The following is a 24,816-nucleotide window of genomic DNA, read 5'->3' as shown; positions in this document are numbered from 1 at the left end:
GGTCGACAGGTAGATATGGGGATGGATGGGTGGATGCATCGAGCTGTCTGTCCGTCCCCATACCCCGCATCTCCCCCCACCCCCCCCACACGCCCGTCTCTCTCGCTGGGTCTGGCTGGTGCGTGTTTGCAGATTGTTGGTAGCTACCAAACAAGACCTGGCGAAGGCCCAGGGTTTTAAAGCTTTACAGGCGTGGCAACATCTAGCAGGTAAGAGACTCTGAGTCTCCTTTTCAAAGGGGATTTAGGAGTGCAGCAAAGCCCAAATACCTTCAAAATCTGGCCCTTTGTCCGCGTTTATTTAATCACCTGCAATATTTGTCTTTTCCTTAGCCTCATCCCCTCCAAGGGTTTAGCCTTACCTGCCTCGGGTGCGTTTACACAAAGCTAATCCAAGTCTTCAGTGGCTTTTCTTCTTTATCTTTTCTCGGGTTTCCTACTTTTCTGTTCTGGGGCCAGGGGCTTGGCTGGTGCCACACAGATGCTCTGGCAAACCTCCCTGCCCTGTGCTAGGTAAACACCAGTCTCGAGACTCGTTATGCAACTGGGCTCTTCCTTCCTCCATCTCAGTGCGGGGTCACGGTGGGATCCGGCAGGTGGAATTTTCCAGCCTCTCTGGGTGGGAAGCAGATTTAAACGGCCAAATGAGCCTCCTCGCAGAGTGGGCTGTTACCGGTGGCTGCTCTGCAGAGTGGGATCTAGCGGAGTGGCAGCCCGGACGCCTGGGTTCTCAGGCTCTGCCACTGACCCACTGCATGGGCGTGAACGAATCAGGTGCTGGGCTGGGATGAGCAATTCCCAGACTCTGCCACGGACTCCCTGGGTGACCTTGAGAGAGTTAGTTTGTCTTTCCGGGCCCCAGGAACCCCAGCTGTAAAATCAGGATGATTCCGTCTTGTGTGTTTAGAGGGTGACCTCTTGGGGGCAAGGGCTGCCTCTCACTGTGTCTGGGCAGCCCCCGGCACAGGGTGGCCCTGATCTCGGTGGGGGTCCGGGCAGTGCCCAGCATGACGGGGCCCTGATCTCGGTCGGGGTCTGGCCAGCACCTGGCACGACGGGGCCCTGATCTCGGTCGGGGTCTGGCCAGCACCTGGCACGACGGGGCCCTGATCTCGGTCGGGGTCTGGCCAGCACCTGGCGCGACGGGGCCCTGATCTCGGTCGGGGTCTGGCCAGCACCTGGCGCGACGGGGCCCTGATTTGGGTTGGGGTCTGGGCAGCAGCTGGCGTGACGGGCCCCTGATCCCAGTCGGGGTGTAGGCAGCGACCATCATGACAGGGTCCGATCTCGGCGGGGATAATATTTCTTGTGGGACTATAACACCCTTACAAAAGGGTCTGTAAGGCCTAGCAGTGCCTAGGTCTCTCACTGTCTCCCTGTGGGGCTACGGTGATTGTTATTGAACCCTCTCGAGTGCGGGGTCGGGGAGCAGCCATGCAAAGAATTCGGGAGTGTTTCTGAAGAGCGTGTTTACGAGATCTTGCCAAAGGCCTGCGGTGCCCCACACTCGGGAGGGGAATGCAAACGCTGGGCAGGGGGGATGTCAGCAGCCCAGGCTTCCTTCAGCCAGTCTGAAAACTGGCTCCCCGGGCAAGTCCAGCCAAGCTCTTGGCAGCCGGTGCCCGGTTCTGGTTCACAGAGGTTCACGCTTCTGCAGCGAGTGTTTAATGAGTAAACAGCCAGGGGTTAAAAGTGGAGCTCACTGCAAGGGCAAAGAGAGAATTGGGACGTTCACAGTTATGCAAGTCCTGAACTCAATTCCCTTTTACATAATCCCATGGGGGGAAATTCACACCCTGGGCAGAGGCCAGAGCCAGGCCTGCCTGCCACCTTGCTTCTGCCACAGCCCTGAGACCATCGCATGCTGCCACCTCCCAGGTGCAAAACCCCAGGGCATCCGGGCTGATCCTGAGCCCCTCATGCTGGACACCTGGACACCTTCCCCGGGGCAGCTACCTCCAAAAAGGGGCGATCCTGGGAAAACGGGGCCAGGCGGGACCCGGGCTGAGGGCTGATGTGGGACTTACCAAGGCGGAAGCGAATAGAGCAGTAAATAAAGATGCCGTGAGAGTCCGATTATTTGCACATCGGCTTCCGGTTGGGCCAATGTATTCAGCCCCTCCTCTGCCAGATCCTCGGCGGGCGTCGTCTGGTGTAACGCCACCGGGCCTGGAGTCATTCACAGCCATGCAAAAGCCAGGGCTACGTGACTGCAACATGCCAGGCCACAGAGCCCAGAACAGACCCCAGAGCAGGCCGCGGGCTGGCCACTAGTCCACGCAGCCTCCCCGCCGCCCCGCCCGTGCCTGGTGCTGTACAAACACAGACCCTGCCATCCTTTTGATACTCTGCCGAGTGCATTGCAGCCGAGCGTGTTAAAAGCACAAGAGAGATTCTCACGCAATCCTAACAGCCTCCACCCAAGCCGATTAGTGCCTTGGCACTTCTGAAACCAAACCCTGTTTACCTGGTAGAGTTTCAGGATGCCAAGAATGGCACCGTCTCCCCTTACCGAGCAGCCTGCATATAACAGCCAAGTCGGCGCTGTCTCTTTGCCATTCACCAGCTGCGCTGGCCATGGAGCTCGGCGGAGCCGTGACCATATTCCTGGCTATTTGCCTCTCCTGTCTGGTTCTCCTTTCGGCCTGGAAGAAAATGCACCAGGGGGGGAAGCTGCCCCCGGGGCCGACCCCTCTGCCCTTCCTCGGCAACTTGCTGCAGCTGAAGACCAACGGGACCTTCAAGTCGTTCATGGCGGTAAGTCGTGCCCCACGGAGCCTCGGCGTAGGGCTCTGGCGGGATAGGGTGTGGGGCTGACCTCGGTCACCGCGGGGGATAGGCAAAGGGGCACCCACTAATCTATCCAGCCCCCCCAGTCTAAACAGGTGCAAATCCGGAGCCGTGCCACTGAATGCAATGACCCAGCCTCACTCTCTTGACTCCAGTGGAGCGCGGCGGTTACGCCGGTTCAGGATCCGGCCCCTCGCCTCTGCCGCCCTGAGAGGGCACCAGCCCACGCGCTCTCACGGCCGCTCCGCTCTGCTTTCTGTGCAGCTGCGGGACAAGTACGGCCCGGTGTTCACGGTGCACCTGGGCCCGCGGCGGGTGGTGGTGCTGTGCGGGCACGAGGCGGTGAAGGAGGCCCTGGTGGACCAGGCCGAGGAGTTCAGCGGCAGAGGGGCGCTGGCGTCCATCGACCGGAATTTCCATGGTTTCGGTGAGCCGCGGAGCCGGGCTCTGCGCCTTTGCGCCGTGGGCGGCGGGGGGCTGCTGCTACTGGGCTCGGCGGTCGGCTGGGAGACGTTACACGCGCTGCAGGGCGCCGTGGGGGTCAATCAGCAGGGGGCGCTGCCCCCTGGCAGGCAGGGCCGGCCCCCTGGGGGCGCTAGGGGGCGCTGTGCCGCGGGGAGCCGGTTGGGGGGCTCAGCAGGGGGCGCTGCCCCCCGGCAGGCAGGGCCGGCCCCCTGGGGGCGCTAGGGGGCGCTGTGGGGCAGGGAGCGGGAGGGGGGGCTCAGCAGGGGGCGCTCCCCCCCGGCAGGCAGAGCCGGCCCCCTGGGGGCGCTAGGGGGCGCTGTGGGGCAGGGAGCGGGAGGGGGGTCTCAGCAGGGGGCGTTCTCGGGGCTGACTCCCATGGCTCTCTCCCGCCGTCCCCAGGGGTGGCTTTGGCCAACGGGCAACGGTGGCGGCAGCTGCGCCGGTTCTCCCTCGCCATCCTGAGGGACTTCGGCATGGGGAAGCGGTCCATCGAGGAGCGGATCCAGGAGGAGGCCCAGTTCCTGCTGGAGGAGTTCCGGAAAACCAGAGGTCTGCGGGTTCGTAGCACCCGAGGCCAGGGCCGGGGAGCGGCTTTACACCCGCCTTATCAGCCACCCTTTCTCCTGGTCTCGGTATTTGTAGGGCTGATGTCGCCATGGCAACCAAGCACCTCCCGGGTACTCACCCTCCCGTGGGCAGGACGATTCTCCCCATTTTGCAGAAGGGGAAACCGAGGCACAGAGCGAGAGGAAGGGACTCATCCGGTCGCACAGGAGTGGCAGAGGGAGCAGCCTTCCCAGGTGACCTTGGATGAGGTGCTGTGCCTCAGTTTCCCCCGCTGTAAAATGGGTTTGAGAGCAGTACCTTGTCTTGGGGGCAGTGGGGGGGGGGAAGGTTAGGGAGACAAGATGGGGGAGGTGCCATCTTTTATTGACCCAGCTTCTGCGGACACAGAGCTCTGCCTTGGAGTGGGTGGGGTTGTGACCGTTGCAGATTGAATAGCGTGAGGTGATCAGATGCCAGGATAAGACGGAGGCCCATACAAATACCTTTGGATTGCGAAATAGCTGGGGCTAGACCCCAGCTCCCCTCATTCCCCCAGCCCGCGTCTGTCCCACGAGACCCCCCCTTTGTGAGGCCCCGTGAGCAAATGGGACTCGCTCCTTTGCAGCTGGGCTGCAGTGCAAATTGGCTGTACTTTACGAACTACCAGCAAATCAGCAGGTAGCCAAGGGGCAGTGCTGCCTAGTGGCCTGGACATGGGTCTGGGAGCCTGGAATACAAGGCTTCTACTCCCGCCTCTGGCCCTTGCTGCTGTGTCGCTCCCTCCCCTGCTTTGTGCCTCAACTTCTCTGAGGGTGGGAAGACTCGCTAATCAACTGGCACAATGCTTTTGCTAGAATTCAAGGGGCATCCCACGCCCGCAGCGCTGGGTGCCCCGTGGAATCAGCATCTCAGTGTGTGGGTGTAATATTAAAGTTTCTAGAAGCTTGAAAATGTGACCCAGCTATAAACAATGCTGTGATTTCTGCCTGAGTCTGCAGAGAGCCTGAAACGATTGCTCCAAGAGGTGTGAGTTGCCCCCTAACCCTTGCTGCCTCCACCCCAAGAAGGGGTGGGGTCACAGGAAGTGTGGGGGGGTCAATCGCAGTAGACGACCGTGGTGAGGGAAAGTCTTTTGTCCGGGGCAGGTTTGCCCTTTGACCCGATCTTCTTCCTGAGCCGCACGGTCTCCAACGTCATCAGCGCCGTCGTCTTCGGGAGCCGCTTCGACTACGAGGATGAGACGTTTCTCTCCCTGCTGCGCATGATCAACGAAAGCTTCATAGAGATGAGCACGCCCTGGGCCCAGGTACCGCCGGCAACGGGTCTGGGCAAAGAACTCCCCCCCGCGGCCAAGGACGTACCGATGGATGGGGGCACTCATGGCACCCAGGCTGGCGGCCTTTCAAAAAGACACAGAAGTCACGGACCAGGGGCCGGGCTCCGGGGGGGTTGGTGTGGGGGGGTTGGTCTCAGTTATGCAGGAAGTCAGACGATGCGCCCGTCTGATCCCTGAAACCGCAGAGCAGCTGTTGGAAAGCCGCAGAGGATGCACTGTCCCCTTGCAAGGCCACGGGGGCGTGGGAGCAGCCAGCCCTGTTCGGGGGGGGGGAGGCCCGGCTGCAGACATGATCTGTGTTGGGAAGTTGAGGCAAGGCAGGGGCTGGTCTGGGTGGGGCTGGTTACTTCCCCGCCCCCCCCGACCTGGTTCTGCTGAGGGGGGGCCTGGCTGCAGCCAGCGCTGCGGGCGATCGGTGAACCCGGCTTCCGCCCCCGTGCAGCTCTACGACATGTACTCCTGCGTCATGCAGTACCTGCCTGGGCCCCACCACCGCATCTACCACCTCATCGAGGACCTCAAGGCCTTCATCGCCCAGCGGGTGACGATCAACCAGGCCTCGCTAGACCCCAGCGCCCCGCGGGACTTCATTGACTGCTTCCTCATCCAGATGGAAAAGGTACTGGCTCGGGGGGCTTGTAAACCGTCTGGCTTGGGAGGGGCAGGGGCTTTCTCTTTGGTCTGTGTTTGTACCGCACCTGGCAACCTGTCTGGGACTGGGGCAGTGCTGCCGTAATCCACCTCATAGCAGTAAGGACGTACAGCACCTGACACCATGACGTCCTGGTCTGGGACTGGGGTGGTGCTGCCGTAATCCACCTCATAGCAGTAAGGATGTACAGCACCTGACACCATGACGTCCTGGTCTGGGACTGGGGCGGTGCTACTGTAATCCACCTCATAGCAGTAAGGACGTACAGCACCTGACACCATGACGTCCTGGTCTGGGACTGGGGCGGTGCTGCCGTAATCCACCTCATAGCAGTAAGGACGTACAGCACCTGACACCATGACGTCCTGGTCTGGGACTGGGGCGGTGCTACTGTAATCCACCTAATAGCAATAAGGACGTACAGCACCTGACACCATGACGTCCTGGTCTGGGACTGGGGCGGTGCTACTGTAATACACCTAATAGCAGTAAAACATACAGCACCTGGCACCAAGGGGGCCTTTTCCGTGACTGGGGTTCCTTGGTGCTGCAGTCAAGCAGATAATAATAAATACTGCCAATAACACAGGGAGCTTGTGGCCCTGGGCAGGGACTCAGGAGATGGGTTCAAATCCCAGCTCAGCCACAGGCTCCCTGCGTGAGCCTGGGTGAGTCCCTGCCTCTCTGTGGGCCTCAGCAGACCCAGCTGTCGTCTGGGGCTCCTGCTCCTTCCTCTGGCTAGTCAGACTGAGCTCTGGGGGGCAGGGAGCCTCTCTCGTGCTGTGTCTGTGCAGGGCCCTGTGCTATGGGGCCCTGCCAGAGGTGCTTCTCTGGTACCATAACAGCAGAGCATAGATGCCAGGCAGTGTTCCCTAGCAGATAGCACGCAGGATACCTAGGTTCAAGTCCCGGCTCTCCCGTGGGTAAGTCCGTGCCTCAGTTTCCCCGTTTGTAAAATGGGGCTGATGACGCCTACCACCTTCGTAAAGCCCTCGGAGAGCTCTAAAAGCGAGCTCTGGTTATTCCATAACACTCAAAAAGGCTCGTTCAGTAGCAGGCTGGCTCTGTGGTGACCCGATGCCCCAGCCCGCTCTCTGCCGACCCCCGGGAAGCGTTCCACAGACCCGCCAGCCCGCCCCGGCTCCTTGTCATGACGCGTCTCTGGTGGGCTGCCGCAGTGTCCGTGTCAGGAGGCAGCGCGCAGGTGTCCGACAGACCCCTGCAGGGACGGTTATCCACCGCCCCTTCCTGTGTCCGGCTCCCCCAGGAAAAGCAAAACCCCAACAGCGAATTCAACACCAAGAACTTGGTGCTGACCACGCTCAACTTGTTCTTCGCTGGCACGGAGACCGTCAGCTCCACCCTGAGATACGGGTTCCTGCTCCTCATGAAACACCCGGGCGTCGAAGGTAAAGGAAGGACAAGGCTGGATGGTTTAGTGAGTGGGACGCGAGCTTCCATGGTAAGAAATTGGGGGCTACCTAGAGCTTTTGTGATTGGCTGCACCAGCCGCGACAGCAGCAGGGATGGATCCCAGATGCTTCTGCCCAGGGCCCTCTCACTTGATAAAGAGAATCTCCATTAACTGCAGTGTAGGGGCTCTGGCACATAGTTAGGCAGTTCATTCCCACCCTTCTGAGGGCAGCGGCGTTTAGACCCCCTAACGTGCGTCTAATGAGGCCCTTGGTGGGTTCTCTCCGTGTAGAACTGAACCCTAGACCTCCTCTCTGAAAGCTGCCTCTGCTAAAGGACCAGCCACTCGACGGGTTGGTGTGGGTCACATGCAAACTCGCAGGCCCCCGTTCCAGCCGGCGTTGGGATTCCTGAGCCCTTTGCAATGGGATTCCAGTGACTGCCAGCGCCCGACCCGTGGACATGGCCGATAAGCCCGCAGGTCGGGGCTCCGTCAGCCAGGGTCGGCTGCTGCCGCCCCAAATACACCCCCCTGACCCGCACCCAGCTAGCCCCACCGAAATCGGCAACCGCTGCTCTGTGCTGCCCCAGAATTTCCGCTGGTGGCAACTCCCTCCCCGGCTCCCTCCCTGGCGCTCGGCTCTTACTCGAAACTGTTAATTGCTTCAGCGGCCAGCCCCACAGGTCAACCCCCCCGCACAGCGGGGTTGGTGGGGCTCTAGTGCTGTGAGCCCCTGCCGCTCTCCCACGTGGCCTGGGGGCCGTGGTGCTCCCGCGGCTCCCACAGAGCTCTGCCCGCCTCTCCGCAGAAAAGGTGCACCAGGAAATAGACCAGGTCATCGGCCGGGACCGCGTTCCCGCCAGCGAGGACCGGATGAAGATGCCCTACACGGACGCGGTGATCCACGAGATCCAGAGGGTGACGGATATCGTGCCCATGGGGGTGCCGCACACCGTGATCCGGGACACCCAGTTCCGGGGGTACACCCTCCCCAAGGTGCGGGGCCGGGGGACAAACGGGCAGATTTGAAATAGCGAAACCTCCCGGGTTTAGGGGTTGCTTTTGCAAAGGGAAAGGTGGTTTGGGGCTGAGCCCCATTTGTCCAAACCACCCCAGATGTTCGTAGGGGATAGAAAGTTACAGTGGGTGCAAACATCCGTCCCCCTTTCTGGCAACATAAACTTCCTCCAAGAACGGCATGACAGGAATAAATGATCCGCCCAAACCGAGAATAAACAGCCCTACGGAGGAAGGGGCCAACTGCCCCAACCGTCAGCCGTGGGTCAAGATTTTACAGAACCCCCCAGTCTTGCCAAAGGAGGTGTGGGTATGTATCCCACCGCTCACACCACTGTGACGATTACAGAGACGCAGGACACCAGGGTCAGGGGAATCCCAGACTGTCTTTATTTCCCATTGACAGAGATAAAATGATCTGCCCCGTCGTGATCCCCGGAATAGCGGCTCTTCTGGGCACTCTAGGGATATCTCCTGTGGGTGAGTGGAAGGTTGAGGTCAGAAGAGGTACAGGTGTATTTAATTCTTGCCCCCTCTTCTCCATTTCCCCAGGGCACTGACGTGTTCCCCTTACTGGGCTCTGTCCTACGGGACGCGAAATACTTCAGCAACCCAGAAGAATTCAACCCGGGGCATTTCCTGGATGAGAATGGCCGTTTTAAGAAGAACAAGGCTTTCGTGCCGTTCTCCTCAGGTACGAAACCTGCCTCCTGGCCTTTAATGCTCGCCCGTTGCTCTCTTTTCAGAGTAGCAGCCGTGTTAGTCTGTATTCACAAAAAGAACAGGAGGACTTGGGGCACCTTAGAGACTAACCCATTTATTTGAGCATGAGCTTTCGTGAGCTACAGCTCGCTGCATCGGATGCTCTCTGGAGCTTGTCGCCCTGGGGCTGGGCTAAGGAGCATCCCGTGGGCTTCCTTACCAGAGGGGAGCCACAGGCCCTCTCTCTCTGACCAGCCCTAGCAAAGCAGCAGTTCCACCACAAAGTCTGACCTAGTGACTCCGGTCTATGGTCCACACGTAGCTGTGTGGACCCACCCATAAGGACTGGAATAACATTCAGGAGACCTAGGTTCTATTCCTGATTCTTCAAGGTGTGAGGTCTATTGGTTAGACTGGGAGCCAGGACTCCTGGGTTCTCTCCCCGGCTCTGGGAGGGGAGTGGGGTTTAGTTGTTCGAGCAGGGAGGACTGGGAGCCAGGACTCCTGGGTTCTCTCCCCGGCTCTGGGAGGGGAGTGGGGTTTAGTTGTTCAGGCAGGGAGGGCTGGGAGCCAGGACTCCCGGTTTCTCTCCCCGGCTCTGGGAGGGGAGTGGGGTTTAGTTGTTCAGGCAGGGAGGGCTGGGAGCCAGGACTCCCGGTTTCTCTCCCCGGCTCTGGGAGGGGAGTGGGGTTTAGTTGTTCGAGCAGGGAGGACTGGGAGCCAGGACTCCTGGGTTCTCTCCCCGGCTCTGGGAGGGGAGTGGGGTTTAGTTGTTCAGGCAGGGAGGGCTGGGAGCCAGGACTCCCGGTTTCTCTCCCCGGCTCTGGGAGGGGAGTGGGGCCTGGTAGTTAGAGCAGGGTGGGGAGGGCCAGGAGTCAGGATTCATGGGTTCCATTTCCAGCTGTGCCACCGCCCTTGGGCAAATCCCCTTCCCTGCTCCATGCCTCAGTTTCCCCACCTTGGCATGTGGGGGTGAAGCACACTATCCATCCAGCCCCCCCATGTCTGTGTATTCCCAGGGAAGCGGGTGTGCCTGGGCGAGGCCATGGCCCGCATGGAGCTCTTCCTGTACTTCACCACGATCCTGCAGAGCTTCTCGCTGAAACCCCTCCTGCCCCCAGAGGACATCGACGTCAGCCGGAAAGTGAGTGGGTTCGGGAACGTGCCCCCCACGTACGAGATGTGCCTGGTCCCTCGCTGAAGAACCTGAGCGATCAAGTGGGGAGGCCGCGGGGGAGGATAGCAAGCAGTTGCTGAGCCTTGTAGGAACTAGAGGGAAGATCGTCACACCCTGCATTACTTAATCTTCAGTCCTGGGCAGATCTGTCAGAAGCTCAGAGCAATTCAGCTTAGCAGCCATCTAGGGGTAGGGGGGCTTCGAAGGGCATTTCTTCACAGCACAAAAACTGGGGTGCTCTTCAGAGGGTTCCACTGAGACTAGATTCCTAGGTAGGAAAGCTAGAGAATCTCCCCGCGTGGTTCCCGCACCCAGCCCATATCTTGTGGTTTAGCTAGAGCGCAGGAAGAAACACCCAATTGCAAAGTAAAGTCTCCAAGCCGTGAAGAATCGACCGGGTGGGGTAGGCTGATGGGAAGCCGGGTTTGATGATACCCTGCTTGCCATTTTTGTCCAGCTGGAGTCCCCAGCTACCACCTTGGGGGCTGACCTGACGTGACTGGATGGTCCCGTGGGTGGGTTATTCCATGGGGTTTGAAGGCAGGGTCTGTGGGCCTAAAAGCAAGACCCTCTAAGGTGTGAATGCAGCAGGAGACTCAGATCCACAGGATATTAACTTGATTCATGTTAGCCATTCAGGGGTGCAATTTCTCTAGTGTAGACTGGAGCCGGCCAAAGTACGGGGACACAATTTTGCTGGAAATTTTGGAGCCATTTCAATTTTTCAAGGTTGGAAACAGACCATTGTTCTCCCCCCCCCAACCCTAAAATTATTAGAGACATTTAAATATTTTTTGCCAACATTTTTCACTTTCTTTTTTTTCATTGGCTTCTCTGTCAGTCTTTGATCTTTTCCCTCCTTTTCTTCACCTGAAAAAAAGTCAAATGACGGGAGGGAAGGGGCACAAAGACAGAAGGCAAAAATGACAAAGGATATTTTAGGTAGAAGTTTACCAACATAATTCAAAAAGGGATCATTTTCAGTACAGCTTTGACCTGCCCTGGTGCAAAGGAGAGTCCAGTTTCTTCTTTCCATCGCCTCTGACTGCCCGTGGCAGACTCCCATCCCGGTCTGGTTATTCTTTATCTGGGACATTTAGGGAGCTTAATTTTGCAATTAATTTAAATAAACGAGCCCCTGCGTGATTAAACAGGAGACTTGCATTCTGCTTGAAACACTGCCTTATATGCCAAAGAGCGTTTACTTCACTCTCGTCTTTAGAAGGCTCAGGCCATTTTTTCTAGATGAGGTGGCAGGGTACCGGCTCCGAGAGCAACCCGGGCTCCATACTGGGGGGTTCTGCGGGGCTCTTTGAAAGCGGAGCGGGGCAGCGATGTGTAGTCATGCCTTAACAGTAACTGACACTGTCTCATAGCACTGAGCTGGATTCTGCCTGTGATTTATCCCAGCGTAACTCCACTGGGCCTGATTCTGAACTGGTTTGCACCAGGTTTACATGGGCACTGACTTCAGTACCGCTGCTCCTGCTTTACACCTATTTACCAGGCAGCAGAATTTACCCTCCGAAACAATTTTTGCTCAAGTTACTTCCAAGCCCCAGCGATTCCAATCCGAAGCAAACCGCATCCACGTTGCAAGGGCGCGGAGCGAGTGCGCAGGGATGGGTTACACCGCGTGTACACAAGCATTTTCACCCCGATTAACTCAGTTTGATCCAGTTTGAAACCCCTGGGGAGAGGAGGCCTGCGCTTCCCCTGCAGAACAAGCGGCTCCGACCTGGCCGTTGCTGGGCCCAGGTCTCAGCAGCTCCGGGACCGGCGGGGTGGAAGACGGGCTGAACAAATGGGCCAGCCAGCAGCTCGATGTGAAATGACCTGCACTGAGCACACAGTGCGACCAAGGTCCGACAAGGCACAGGACGGCTGTGAGGGCTGGTCATTGTTTCTTCACGGCAGGACCCCTTCCCTTTCTGAGGCAGCAGGGGATTCCTGCTCAGACACTTTGTTTAATTCAGGAGTGCGAACAAAGCCAGGTCCAAAGCTGTTCTCGCTCCCCGACCCAATGGCGACCCTGAGCTTGGGTCTAGGAGAAGCTGTGGTACAAATGATCTTCTTTTATTAAAGTGCCAGCCATCGTTGGCCAGCAGGGTTTACCTCTCAGCATCCCAGCGTAGATTGGAGTCCCAGGAGCAACTCCCATCAACCAGTAGCAGTTGTAAGTTGTTATCCACTACATGGAGCTGTCAGTCAAGGGAGATTTGACATGCAATTTCCACGTTCAAAAAGCCATATTAGATCCTGGAGACAAGGGGGAAGGAGGCGGATTTAATCAGGGATTGGATTTCCAGCAAAGACTTTGAAAGAGCTTTGAGTTTTGTGAACTGAGCCAAAACCCCGGGGGTTTGAGGCCAGCGTAGGTCACACTTGGGTGTCTCTGGAGTCCCTCCAGCCCAGAGACCAACCCCACTTGTTGATCAGGATTAAAGAAGGGGTCAGGTGTTTGCGGCTGTCCATAAATCACATAATATACTAGCGGGTGGGTGGGTCCTCACTGGTGCGTGACGGCATGTCTGTCAGTGGTTGTGAAGAAGTGGAAATTTCCTGAATGTTCTCTAGGACGAGTGTGTGTGCCTCAGTTTCCCCTATGTGTGGCACAAGTACAGGTGGCAGGACAAGGGCATGTGAGCATTGCAGAAAGCCCTGGAGGGCAGGTGTGTGTGACTGCCGGCTGGCTCTCTGGACCCAGACAATGGCCGGACACTCCGGAGTCTGGGAACTGATGGCCGGGGCCCATCCGTCGGAGAACAAAGAGAGAGGTGGAGGCCAGGCGACCGGTTTGGCCTGGAAAGAGGCAAAGGAAGGAGGAGGGGAACTCATAAACCTGTTTTACACGCTGGCTGAGAGTCACTGCTGACCGTGGAGTTGGGGTGCAGGGCTCCTCTGGGGGGGGTGGAAGCTTCCCCAAGTGGCCCATCCAGGTGGCCTCCCTGCGGGGAGTTCAGGGCGTGGAGCGGGGGGTGCTGAATGCGTCGAGGTCAGACCCAGGAGGCACTGAAGCCAGGGAGGCTTGCCCTGGTGACAGATGCCCCGAGGGGTGTCACACGACCAGAGGGTCCCGTCTGGCTGCATTCAGAGCCCATGACAGGGTGCCAGGGGGCCAGACAATCACCAACATCCGTGTGCAGGCTGTTCTGGGCAGCCCCTGGCTCTCTGCTAGCCACAGCGCTCTGCGCCATTTGCGATGCATCAGCAGGACTCTGGCGGGGACATTTCCCGGGCTTGGCTGGGGAACAAGGATGGCCACGGCTTCCTTTCGCCGGGCTGCGCCAGCCGTTCACTTGGCCACCGCGGGAACAGAACCCTTCTGCTGAGTCCCAGGGGGATGGAGGCGGCTGCAGAGCGAGGGCGGTCCCACTGCCCGAGCGAGGAAGGGAGGGCCTGGTTAGCTAGCGGGAGGTGTCCCGCGTGGACGGGGTGCCAGGGGAAAGAGAGAGTGTGTGAGTGAGAGAGGGGCTTGAGGGATGGACAGACAGACACGAGGGTGACTTGCATTCGTTCAGCTGGAATAAAGCAGCCTCAAGGGTCAAAGGTGCTAAGATGACCCTGACACTGTCAACGTCCATTAACCCAGGTTTGGGGTTTGAGACGCAGGGACCTCAGCCTGCCTAGCCCCCCGGCAAACGTCATTAACAAGCCTTTAAACTTCTATTAACGCTGCAGGAAAGAAAGAAAAGAAAAAAAAAACCCAGCGAAAGCCTCTGGAGTGTAAAGGGTTGAATTAACCTGTTTAAACCCTGACCCTTGGTCTTTGGTAGTTTTATGGGGGGTAACAGGGTCTCCTTTGTCTGTGACTCTGCGAACGAGAGGGGCTTTGACTCTGACTGCAGCCGGTGCTGCCATTGTTGGACTCTGATGCTGTTTTCTAGGAAACAACACAAGACAAACCCACACAAAAGGGGCCAGAAGAGACCGGCAAAGGCCAAAAATGCAGCTTGCAGCCTCCCAGCTGGAAAACCACAGGCGTGGCCCGCGGGGGAGTATGTGGGGGAGGCTGCTGAATTAGGGGAAGGGGACGGGGATGCATGAGGAGGGGGAGGGACAGCAGGTGCCCTGTGTTTGGGGGGCTGGGGTGGGGAAGAGGCCGGGGCTGGTAGATGGGAGTGAGGAGAGGGCAGACGTCTGCCTCCCCGACGCTCCGTCCCCGTCTCAGATCAGCGAGTGCTACGGCCCCGTCCACACCCTCCACCTGGGCCCCCGGGGGGGGGGGGTGCTGTGCGGCTACCAGGCGGTGAAGGAGGCCCTGCCGGACCAGGCCGAGGAGTTCAGCGGACGCGGGGAACAAGCCGCCTTCAGCTGGCTCTTCGAGGGCTACGGTCAGTCGCGTGCGCGGGAGGGGAGTGAGCCGGGGGTGGGGGCGCAGAGGGGGCAGCTCCCGGCCGGGGCTGCGTGGGCTCGGTGCTGAGCTGCTCCAGCTGGGGGGTGCCAAGCCGTCCTGCCACAGCTCAGGAGTGCGAGTCCCGCCGCAGGGCAGACGGAGCTCTCTGCTTAGCGTTCACCCCGGATCGTCCTCTCGCACCACGCAGCCTTAATGTGGGGTCACAGGCAGTCCCCTGGGCTCCTCCGATCTAGGGCTGCAACCCCTCCAGGACTGTCTTTAACGAGCCACATGCCGAAACCTCCAGGAATACGTCCAACCACAATGGGCTGCCCTACTCCGCTGTCTCGCCGCCCAGGTGAGCCCGCCTGTGTGACAGATGGTCCCTTACGCCAAGAATCACAGCACTGCTCAGGTTACTCCCAAGGGACCGTCCCGCACCCCTTGCCTGTTTCACATTAGGTCTCTCCCCAGGGCTGACGCTTGTAGCCAGGTCGGAAGAGTTATTAACTAGGGAAAGGAAACGAGAGAGACGCTTACAAGGTTAAAGCAGGTAAATGCAGAGACACACAAGTGCGTTCCAATCGTAAGTTTCAAAGAGTAACAGCAATGTCTAGGGGTCCTCAGCCCGGGGGACACAGAGGTACCCCAGCTCTGCCAGGGGTCTGTCTTCTAGAGCCTGGCCTCGTTTTACAACGGGCTACATAAAAAGCGCTCGCGAGGTCCATACAAACTAAAATGTCAGACGGCCAGTTTATACTGCTCTATGGACTATCCACTGAGACTTCAGTGCCATATTTATATTCCAACTGATTTATTCCATAATTACATAATAAAAACGAGAAAGTCGGCCACTTGTCAGTAACAGTGCGGCTGGGACCCTTTTTTGTATTTCTGTGTCTGATTTTGTCAGCAAGTCGTTTTTAAAGGAGCTGAAACTTGGGGTATGCAAGACAGACCAGGCTCCTGAAAGGGGGACAGTCGTTTGGAAAGGTCGAGAGCCACTGGAAGCAAAATCTCTCCGTCCTTTAAGGCTAACCCAGACTAAGCAGTGGGGATCGTTTGTTTATGCCGCGTGATCCTTGCCCCTCTGAATTCAACCAGCATAAAGAGCCAGCTCTTCCTGGTTAGGGCTTTTTATTCCTTTCCCCCTCTGCACTGGGAGCTGCAAACTCAGGTGGCGGAAGGAATTCCCCTGCTTGACTCATCGGCGGCGTGGAGTGGGGAAAGTCTCTGGTCCTCTTTGATGTTCTGCCCAAGTTTGTCTTTTTGTAGATGGGCCTTGCAGGCAGGGCAGGACATGACAGACCTTCTGGGGGAGATCGGCACTGTGGTTACTGTCTCTCTCCTGTCTGGAGAGCTACACCGTCACAGCGGCTCACAATACAAATGCTTAAATAGGGCCGTACACCATGGGACACACACGTTCCAGGTGAGACGAATGCAGCCAGCAGTCTACAGCTGTGGAATCAGAGGGGAAAGTAAGCCGGAACAGTCCCTGAACCGGAACAGAGCCGGTGCGCCATGCCGGACCGGACCGGCTTCCCCAGGCCAGGGATTCAAAGGGCCAGGGGCTCCGGGCAGCAAGCGGAGCCCTCGGCCCTTTAAATTCCCACCAGAGCCCCGCTGCAGGACCCCTGGGGTAGCGGCAATGGGGCTCCCGTGGTGATTTAAAGGGCCAGGGGCTCGTGGCCACTGCAAGCCCTGGGCCTTTTAAATCTCCGCCAGAGCCCTGGGGCAGCAGCTGGTAGCTCCAGTGATGATTTAAAGGGCCCGGGGATTTATGGCCCCGCCTCTTCCGGTTGAGGCCCCACCCCCTGCGCAGGACTCCGGTGTACTGGTCAGTCCTTTAAGTTACTTTCACCCCTGGGTGGAATAAAGTCGAATCACCAAACCCATTTTTTGGATTCTAATCCCTATTTTAACAATACTCGCCCACAGCTGAGCCAGCCTGGTTCCAGCCAGGCAGTTGTCAGGGATCCACCGAGGCCTGGGGTCCTTGGCATGAGCTGGCATCTGCTTTGCCCGCGTCGCAAGGTTGGGTGGGGGGGGGTGTCTGGCTGGGCCGTTCCCAGCATCTGCGAAATTATTTGCTGTCTTCATGCAGCCGCCGATCGAAGCAGGGAGCAGCCTCCTACCTGCTTGATTCTCAGAGCTGGGGAACTCATGGAAAGTTGGAGGGGGAAAAATAGTGGCAATATGACCGGGGATATTGCTCCACAATTCCCCACCACGCACGTGTGTGTGTGTGCCCAGGTGCACGCACGCCCCCGCCCCACATTTGGGGGGGCACGAATTGTTTGTTAAGGTGATATGCTTGTACAGCACCCAGCGTAATGGGATCCTGGCTTCTAGCTGCTCCCACGGTACAGTTAATACATAAAAAGAACAGGAGGACTCGGGGCACCTCAGAGACTAACCCATTTATTTGAGCATGAGCATCCGATGAAGTGAGCTGCAGCTCACGAAAGCTCATGCTCAACTAAACGGGTTAGTCTCTGAGGTGCCCCGAGTCCTCCTGTTCTTTCTGCGAATACGGACTAACCCGGCTGCTGCTCTGAAACCTGTTAATACATAAAGTCCCAGCCCAGCTCTGGGCAGAATCCACCCGGGGAAAAGGTTCTCATTAGCAGCCCCTTCTGGCTGATTGCGTTCTGTCTCCGCTAACCCACCCCCTCGCCTGCATCATGTTCTGGGTAGGAAACATGCCTTGCGCCCTCCCCCCCAGGAGCATCCTTCCGCGACGGCGAGAGAGCGAAGCAGCTGCGCCGATTCTCCATCACCACGCTGAGGAACTTCGGGGTGGGGAAGCGAGGCATCGAGGAGCGGATCCTGGAGGAGACTCATTTCCTGCTGGAAGCCTTGCGGGGCACGAAAGGTTGGTCAGTGTCCTGTTCCTCCGGTGCCGGGGCCACGTGAGTCGGGGGCCAGACCCCCAGCTGGTGCGAACCGCCCATAGCTCCGTGACAGTCAATGGGGCCAGACCCCCAGCTGGTGCGAATTGTCACCGTTCCATTGACCTCGACACCAGTTACACACAGAGGTTCTTACCTGTGGACCTTTGCAAAGATGGTCAGTGTCATAACATCCACTGCGCCAATGGGGAAACTGAGTCACAGAGCGGGGAGGGACCCTACCCAAGGCCAGTGAGTGGGGTTCTAGCCTAGGACTTAAGATGTGGGCTCAATTCCCTGCTCCCCCGAAGATTGCCTGTCTTAGTCTGGGTGGCTGGGAGGGGAGGTGCTGCGGCAGCCAGGGGGACAGACCGCAGCAGAGCCAGGAACAGAGCTGGCGGCTCACGAGGGCGGGGACAGTTCTACCCCCCTGCTCCCACTGCACGACGCTGAGTCTCCAGGTGCAATGTAGCCAGGTGTGAACACGGCAGGTAGCAGCTGCAGGATCAGGACAGGAGTGACTCGGGGGGCTATGGGATCCATGGAGGGGAGACGGTCCGTGGCACAGCCCCCCAGCTCACATGTGCCCCACCTGTCACGGAGTCCCTGGGCGATGCTCTGGAACTGCTCCCCGTGAAGCCAGTCAGGACTCTGGGGAGTCTCCTCTCTGGGAGCAGCCTATCTGCAGGACACACAGCTCACCCGGCTTCCACCTTCCTGGGTCTGACCTCGGAGCATTCAGCATCCTCTGCCCCTCCGTGCGCTTCCCACAGCGAGTCCACCCAGGCGGGGTCCTGGGGAAGCCAGAGGGTCCTGCCCCCCAACTCCGCAGTCAGACGTGACTCTCAGCCAGCCAGTAAAACAGAGGTTTATTAAACGACAGGAACATGGTCTAACACAGAGCTTGCAGGTGCAGAGAACAGGATCCCTCAGCCGGGTCCATCTTGGGGGGGCAGTGAGCCAGACAACCACGTCTGCCCTTCACTCCACGTCCCCAGCCAGCCCCAAACTGAAAACTTCTCACCTGATTCCTTTGTTCTCCAACCCTTTAGCTCTCACCTTGCAGGGGGGAAGGGCCAGGCCCTCAGTGGCCAGGAAACAGGGTGTCGGCCATTCTCTGTGTCCAGACCCCTGCACGCACCTGCCCTCTAGGACTCTGCAACGATCATACACCCTTATCCCACCACCTAGATACTTAAGAACTGCCTAGGGGAAACTGAGGCACCCCCACACTATTCAGAGGAAACATTAAGAACAGTCCCGCTTCGTCACACCACCCAACTCTGGTTGTACCCCCCTAGGTTTGCCCTTTGACCCCACCTACTTCCTGAGCCGCACGGTCTCCAACGTCATCAGCTCCGTGGTCTTCGGGGACCGGTTTGACTACGAGGACAAGGAGTTCCCCTCCCTGCTCTCCATGTGTCGCGGAGTGTGGGGGAGTCCAGGCCCTGCACCCCCGGTCCAGGCATTCACGGAGACTCTCAGCCAGCCAGTAAAACAGAAGGTTTATTGGACAACAGGGACACAGCCCAAAATAAAGCTTGTGGGGTACACTCAGTCACAGCTCGGCAGCGAGTTTGACATGGGAGCAGGGTCCTGTGTGTGTCGCTCCATCGTGATTCAAAGGAAGCCGACGGTCAGGGAATGCCGGGTCAGTGTGGCTATGGCAAACTCAAATGCCCGGGATTGTATTCTGAGTTCTGTTCACCCGGCGTCAATCCAGAGTCACTCCCTGCCTGCAGGGGGGGCAGGGCCGGATCCTGATCTCAGCTCCCATGGGATCAATCCAGAGTCACTCCCTGCCTGCAGGGGGGGGCAGGGCCGGATCCTGATCTCAGCTCCCATGGGATCAATCCAGAGTCACTCCCTGACTGCAGTGGGGAGATTTGATAAGACTCTTTCATATCCACTCTTAGTCGTCTCTTTTCCAAGCTGAAAAGGCCCAGTCTTCTCTCCGCATACGGAATCTGTTCCAGACCCCTAATGATTTTTGTTGCTCTTCTCTGTACCTTTTTCGATCCCAGTCTATCCTTTTTGAGATGGTGTGACCAGACCTACTCGCCAGTCACCGTCAAAGCCAATTTTAGAAGAACTTAATGAGGCTGTTAAGAATGCTGGAGACACAACTCGGTTTCTGTGAACCAACATGGCTGTGGCATCCTACTTTCTATTTAAGCAAGAGATACCACACACTGCAAACTGGAGGCCAATGTTAAGTGCATGGTCACTTGTTCATCCTGAAGTGGGACACTGGTTCCAAACAAGACCGGCAAATGCTCACTGTCTTTCTGCAAAAAACTCAGCTGACTCTCTTGAAACGTGGTGCAACAGTGAAAGACTCGGGAGTTGAAAAAGAGAAGAATTCTCTCACTATATTCAAACTATGTGCATACATGGCCGACAAATGCACCAATGCGAATAGGCATCAAGTATTAAGTCGTTGCGTACGTTATCTTGCTGTCCGTGGTCGGCCAGTAGATGCACTCTAGGTGCTCAGGTACGAGAAGACACATCAGCTGCATCTGTGGCATCTTAGAAGAGTTAAATGCTTGTCAGTGGGACCCCGAAGAGACGGCTGCTTGTGCGTTTGGTGGAGCTACAAACCTCTCTGGAAGACACAGTGGAGCACAAGCTTTGCTCAGAGAAAAGTGTAACCCTGGTCTCTCCCATGCACCCTGCAGAGGCCACCCACTCCAGCTAGCACTAGTACCAGCTGCAGAGTCTTCAAAAGACATTAAAAAAGCCACAAACTGAATGGCGTTTTTACACTCTTTTTATTCAGCAAGAGTCCAAAAGGACTGAACATTTTGGAAACAAATAGAAGATACACTGGGACTGAGGGTCAAATGAGTCCAATCTGGGAAAGCCCGCTGGCTTTCTCATGAGTGATTCTTGGCAGTTGTCTTAAAATTACTGCAACCGTTATTACTGGCTTTAGAAAGTATCCACTGAGATAGGACAGATCTAAGTAGTGAGGCTGGTGGACTCCTTTTGTTACCAAGTTCAGAGAAGACTGTCGCCTTCCTCTCTCTTGTAAGTCTACTGTTGAAACCACTTGGATCATTAAACAATGTCATCCAGGCATCTGCTACAACAGGAGTCGATCTTTGTCCAGAAATAGAAGCTACCCTTGGATCAATCCGAGAGCTATCCATTGGAAAAGTGCTGGAAGAAGCAAAGACTTCAGTCCAGAAGCTGACTAATGAAGGTACTTATATTGACTCCATAAGCGAAGAGGACAAGAAGTGTTTGTTAAGCCAGCTGAAAAAGTACAAAGACTTGATTCTTACAAATCTACAATAGAGATTTCTGGGTTCTATTCAACCTCCATGTAGCTTTTACAGATGCCTGTCTTATAAAACACCGACAGGTGCGTGGAGTGAGGCACGACCAGCCATGGGGCTGCCATGTGCTCAGGGCAGAATAGAGAATTTGAACACAGAGTGGAATATCATAGGATGATCGAATGAAGATTTAACTTCAGCTTCTTTATCATCACTAGTGGCTCGATCCGATCTTTACGCCCTGTTTCCTGGGATGAAAGTTGGAATTTCATCTCTTGCTTCTCCCAGTCACAACGGCTACAGCTGAGCATATTTTTCCCTCATTGAATAGAATTTTGTGTTCTGAAAGAAGTCACCTCTGGCCTGGTCAGGAGCATGTCATGAAGGACTGGAAGTACCAGACACACAAGAAGACACCAAAGAGTGCAAAATTGCAACACGAAACCAAGAGGGATGTAGATGTCGTGCTTCATAGTAGGCTTAAGTAGCCAGCTTTAATTTTTGTGATGGTTTTAAAACATGAGTGAAATCTAAGAAAATGGTCGTGAAACGTTTTTCAGTTTTTACTATGGTGCCACACATCCCACGTTCGCCCTCACGGTCTCAACTCTCATCAGCCCTCACCCCACCCCCCCGAATATTCCAACACCCCCCCCTAATTTCAATTCCTGGGGAAAACACTGGTTGGGCCTTGGAGAAAAGAGAGCGATTTACAGCAAAGAGCTGAAATGTGGGTAGTGGAATCCTGGGGCAGGGGGTTCAGGACACAAAACGTGTTTAAAATAAAGGGGAAAAAGGACTCCTAGATTCAGTATGAATCCAGGATGTTTGAGACGTGTGTTTAAATACAATGGAGCTTACTCAACCCTTTTGAGCTGATTTGATTTAAGCACCTCCTTCTGAAATAGCCTGGTGACTATTGCCTTCACTGAGTCCATAGACCTCAGTCTAGATGTCATTATGTCCACCAAGGTTGATGACATTAGTTATCAGTGATGAGGTTTGCTGGGCGTTGACCCGCAGCAACGGGGGGGAGGGGGGGATGGTGAGCTCTGATTATTGTATTAAATGAAATAAACCGCTAGGGTTCAGGCTTCCTAGTAACTCAAAATCCTTAAAAGTTTAAAAATAAGATAGCTTCAAAACCAGTCAAGGGTCAGGCTGCAGGGTTCACCCATCCTTGTATCAAATCAGAACGTGCGGCACGAATGCTCAGACATTGGTGAGTGATGAGGATTCGTAAGGTGGTTACCATGGTTGCACCAGCTCCATTTTTATTTAAAAACAAGACCTGAACTTTGAGCAGGAAAGAAACATGTTTAAAATGAAAAAAACACCCTAAGTCGTTGGTTCCCTGACACCTGCAAGGCCCCCCGGCCGGAGAGGGAACACGGACACCAAGGAGCGCTGTGAGTGGTGATTTCATCCTGTGAGAAGGCCCTGCAGTGCTCTGCTTTGTCACTGGAAAGAAGGAAATGTCTTTTCACTGAAAGTTAGCCCAAAGCATCCCAGTTGTGCAGACAATTTAATTTTCACCCGCAGATCACAAAAGGGAAGGTTTGGGGAGAGGCTGCGTAAATTCCTCATGTCACTATTAATGCCGAGTTGCAGTGATCAGCTCAGCCTGCTGGCTACAGACTTGGACGTTACGCTGGTTTGAAACAAAGAGTTAGGATGGTATGAAAACCAGAGGGTTTTTTTGGGAGGGGGAGACTGTCTCCTTATAACAGAAACTATCTTGACCAGAATGGCTGCTGCAGGACTGCAAGACGAGCTGGGTTTCTTGCTTTTTGAACTCTGAAAATGTATATTCGATAATGTCACTCTTTGTCCGTGCCCTTCTTGCAAATAATGAGAGATGTCTTTATTGCTGTGTGGTCTGTTTAGCCTGGCTATTTCCCCCCAGGCAGGTAAAACCCCATGTTAAGTATCGTGTTGCTTAATATGTTTAGGAAACAACAGCAGCAAGAAAACCCTGGTCTTACCCAGCTTGTACAGGGGCTTGATGTACTGAGGGAATAATATTAACTAAACTGCTGCTTGTTCTTTAACCCAAAGGCCCAAATACACGTGGGGGGAAGAGAGAATAACCCTGTGCCAGCCTCCCTTTACCCTGTGGTGGAAGGGAACTTTCTGCAATTGGCTTTTAAATGTGGCGGGGGGGTTAAAAATGGGTCTTTAAAAAGTAATTTTCAAGGTTTAAATTGTTGTTTGTGATTTAGGGCCTGTTAGGGTTCCGCCCCCACTCTGAACTCTGGGGTACAGATGTGGGGACCCGCATGAAAGACCCCCTGAGCTTATTCTTACCAACTTAGGTTAAAACATCCCCAAGGCACAGATTCCTTTCTTGCCTTGGGATCGCTGCCACCACCAAGTGATTTAACCAACACTCAGGGAAAGGACCACTTGGAGTCCTATTCCCCCAAAATATTTCCCCAAGCCCTTCCACCCCCTTTCCTGGGGAGGCTTAGAAGAATACCCTAACCAACTGGTTACAAAATGATCAGACCCAACCCCCTGGGTCTTGGAACAATGGAAAAATCACTCCAGTTCCTAAAAAGAAGGATTTTATTTAAAGAGAAAAAGGTAAAAGAATCCCCTCTGTAAACTTGGCCTGGTAGTTAATCTTACAGAGTGGCAGAAAATTCAAAGAGCCCAGGGGAACCCCCTCTCACTTTAGTCTCAAAGTTACAACAAAACAGGGATAAACCTCCCTCTAGCAAAGGGAAAATTCACAAGGTGAGAAAACAAAGATAAACTAATCCACCTTGCCTGGCTGTTACTTACAAGTTTGAAACATGAGAGACTTGTTTAGAAAGATTTGGAGAACATGGATTCATTTCCAGTCCCTCTTAGTCCCAAGAGCAAACAAACACACAAACAAAGAACCCAAATAAAGCCTCTCCCCCGCAAGATTTGAAAGTATCTTTTGTCTCCATTGGTTCCTTTGGTCAGGTGCCAACCAGGTTACTTGAGCTTCTTAACCCCTTACACCAGGGACTGGGTCAGGAGGCTCCTTCCAGTCCAATGTCTTCGGCTGAAACTTTTCCAGCCTCAGGTATCCAATAACCCCCCCCCCCCCCCCCCGCACCGATGTTTAGTCAACTATGATACCAGTCAGCTCTGTGTTCTTGGGGAACCAGGGTGCAGTATCCAGCCTGTCTGACTCATGAAAGACACCCCCCCCCCAGCCTCTCCTTAAACCAAAACCCATCAGAGAAAAAACTTGCAGAGAGCAATGAAGGGCAGATGGGAGACACACCTTGACCCCTCCTGACAAGGGTGACAAGATTAAGAGATCTCCATTAGCATACTGAACGGAAAACAGAGACAACTCCCCATGCCTCATCTGAAAGATGGGACAAGGAGACATCTCAATTTGCATACAGAATGGAGAGCAGAGAACTGCACTGAACTCTGGGACCAGAAAAGCTGGAAAGCACTGCATCCTGGGGGATCTCTGCTCCAGATGTTAATGAACCCACACCTGCACACACCCAGCTCAGCAGTTATCAGACCAATTCGAGTAATAAATCCTTTATTGGTATCCAAAATACTGAAGCAGCCCAGTTGCATTGTGAGCTCCCTGCAAGAAAACACCACCCAGAGCCAAGAGTGATCAGCTCCTATTGTCTAGCCTAAAGAAAACCCTTGAGTCATCTGTTTACCTATAAACTTATCTAGTGTTCTCCCTTGAACCATTGTTGTTTCTCTACAAAAACCCCGACCCATGTTCCTGTAAGCGTTCTGACGCATGGACCCAAACTCTGTCTCAGCTGCACTGGGATTCCATCTCCTGAGTGATCGTGGTGGGGGCTCTGCCTGTCTCCAGCACTCAGGACCCTGAGCTACCTCCATCAACTGGGAACCCCGACCTGTTCAAGCTCCATGGAGTGGGTGAGATCCCCCTCTCTCTTCTCTTTCTCTGTTTTCTTTTCTACCTCAGGTATTAACCTTTCATAATGTAACTGTTATGTTGGTTTAGCCCTCCTTGTGTAGTTATCACTATTATTCAATGAATAACTTTTATGGTTAAGCTGGTTGCTTCCCTCTCTCTCTCTGAACTTTACTTTTTTGGGTTTTTAGCTTCCCCCATTTACTCTGCAGCAGCGCTCCTTGTACCGAAGCTGAAGATCCCTGTAGTGCCAAAAATCCTGTGGGTTTGCTCATCAGGTGGGTTACGGCCAGTACAATTGTGACGTGA

At 55.5% G+C, this 24,816-nt stretch overlaps 2 protein-coding genes across 2 annotated transcripts; both read left to right on the top strand.

Annotated features, from left to right (window-relative positions):
- The first annotated feature begins 158 nt into the window (after positions 1-158).
- On the top strand, positions 159-10,412 carry LOC311512013 (cytochrome P450 2G1-like). The gene is made up of 10 exons (XM_084612996.1): positions 159-209; positions 2,566-2,756; positions 3,054-3,216; positions 3,654-3,803; positions 4,946-5,106; positions 5,579-5,755; positions 7,056-7,197; positions 8,011-8,198; positions 8,772-8,913; positions 9,941-10,412. The coding sequence occupies exons 2-10, from the start codon at positions 2,577-2,579 to the stop codon at positions 10,120-10,122; spliced, it is 1,485 nt and encodes a 494-aa protein (XP_084469122.1). The 5' UTR covers positions 159-209; positions 2,566-2,576; the 3' UTR covers positions 10,123-10,412.
- Positions 10,413-14,137: 3,725 nt separating this feature from the next.
- On the top strand, positions 14,138-19,264 carry LOC311511908 (uncharacterized protein; the record flags this gene model as incomplete). Its single annotated transcript, XM_084612839.1, has 3 exons — positions 14,138-14,432; positions 17,163-17,312; positions 18,630-19,264. The coding sequence occupies 3 exons, from the start codon at positions 14,138-14,140 to the stop codon at positions 19,262-19,264; spliced, it is 1,080 nt and encodes a 359-aa protein (XP_084468965.1).
- Between the last annotated feature and the right edge of the window lie 5,552 nt (positions 19,265-24,816).

This window comes from Lepidochelys olivacea, assembly GCF_965140295.1.
Source record: "Lepidochelys olivacea isolate rLepOli2 genome assembly, chromosome: 23".
Classification (NCBI taxonomy): Eukaryota; Metazoa; Chordata; order Testudines; family Cheloniidae; genus Lepidochelys; species Lepidochelys olivacea.
The sequence above is the reverse complement of the archived record's forward strand: the minus strand, read 5'-3'. Positions and strand labels throughout refer to the sequence as shown.

Bases quoted from the DNA above. Each gene is read 5' to 3' on its own strand.
- LOC311512013 (XM_084612996.1), top strand. From the start codon at position 2,577: ATGGAGCTCGGCGGAGCCGTGACCATATTCCTGGCTATTTGCCTCTCC. The intron at 3,804-4,945 runs GTCTGCGGGTTC...TGTCCGGGGCAG, and splicing joins GGAGTTCCGGAAAACCAGAG to GTTTGCCCTTTGACCCGATC. The intron at 8,914-9,940 runs GTACGAAACCTG...GTGTATTCCCAG, and splicing joins TTTCGTGCCGTTCTCCTCAG to GGAAGCGGGTGTGCCTGGGC.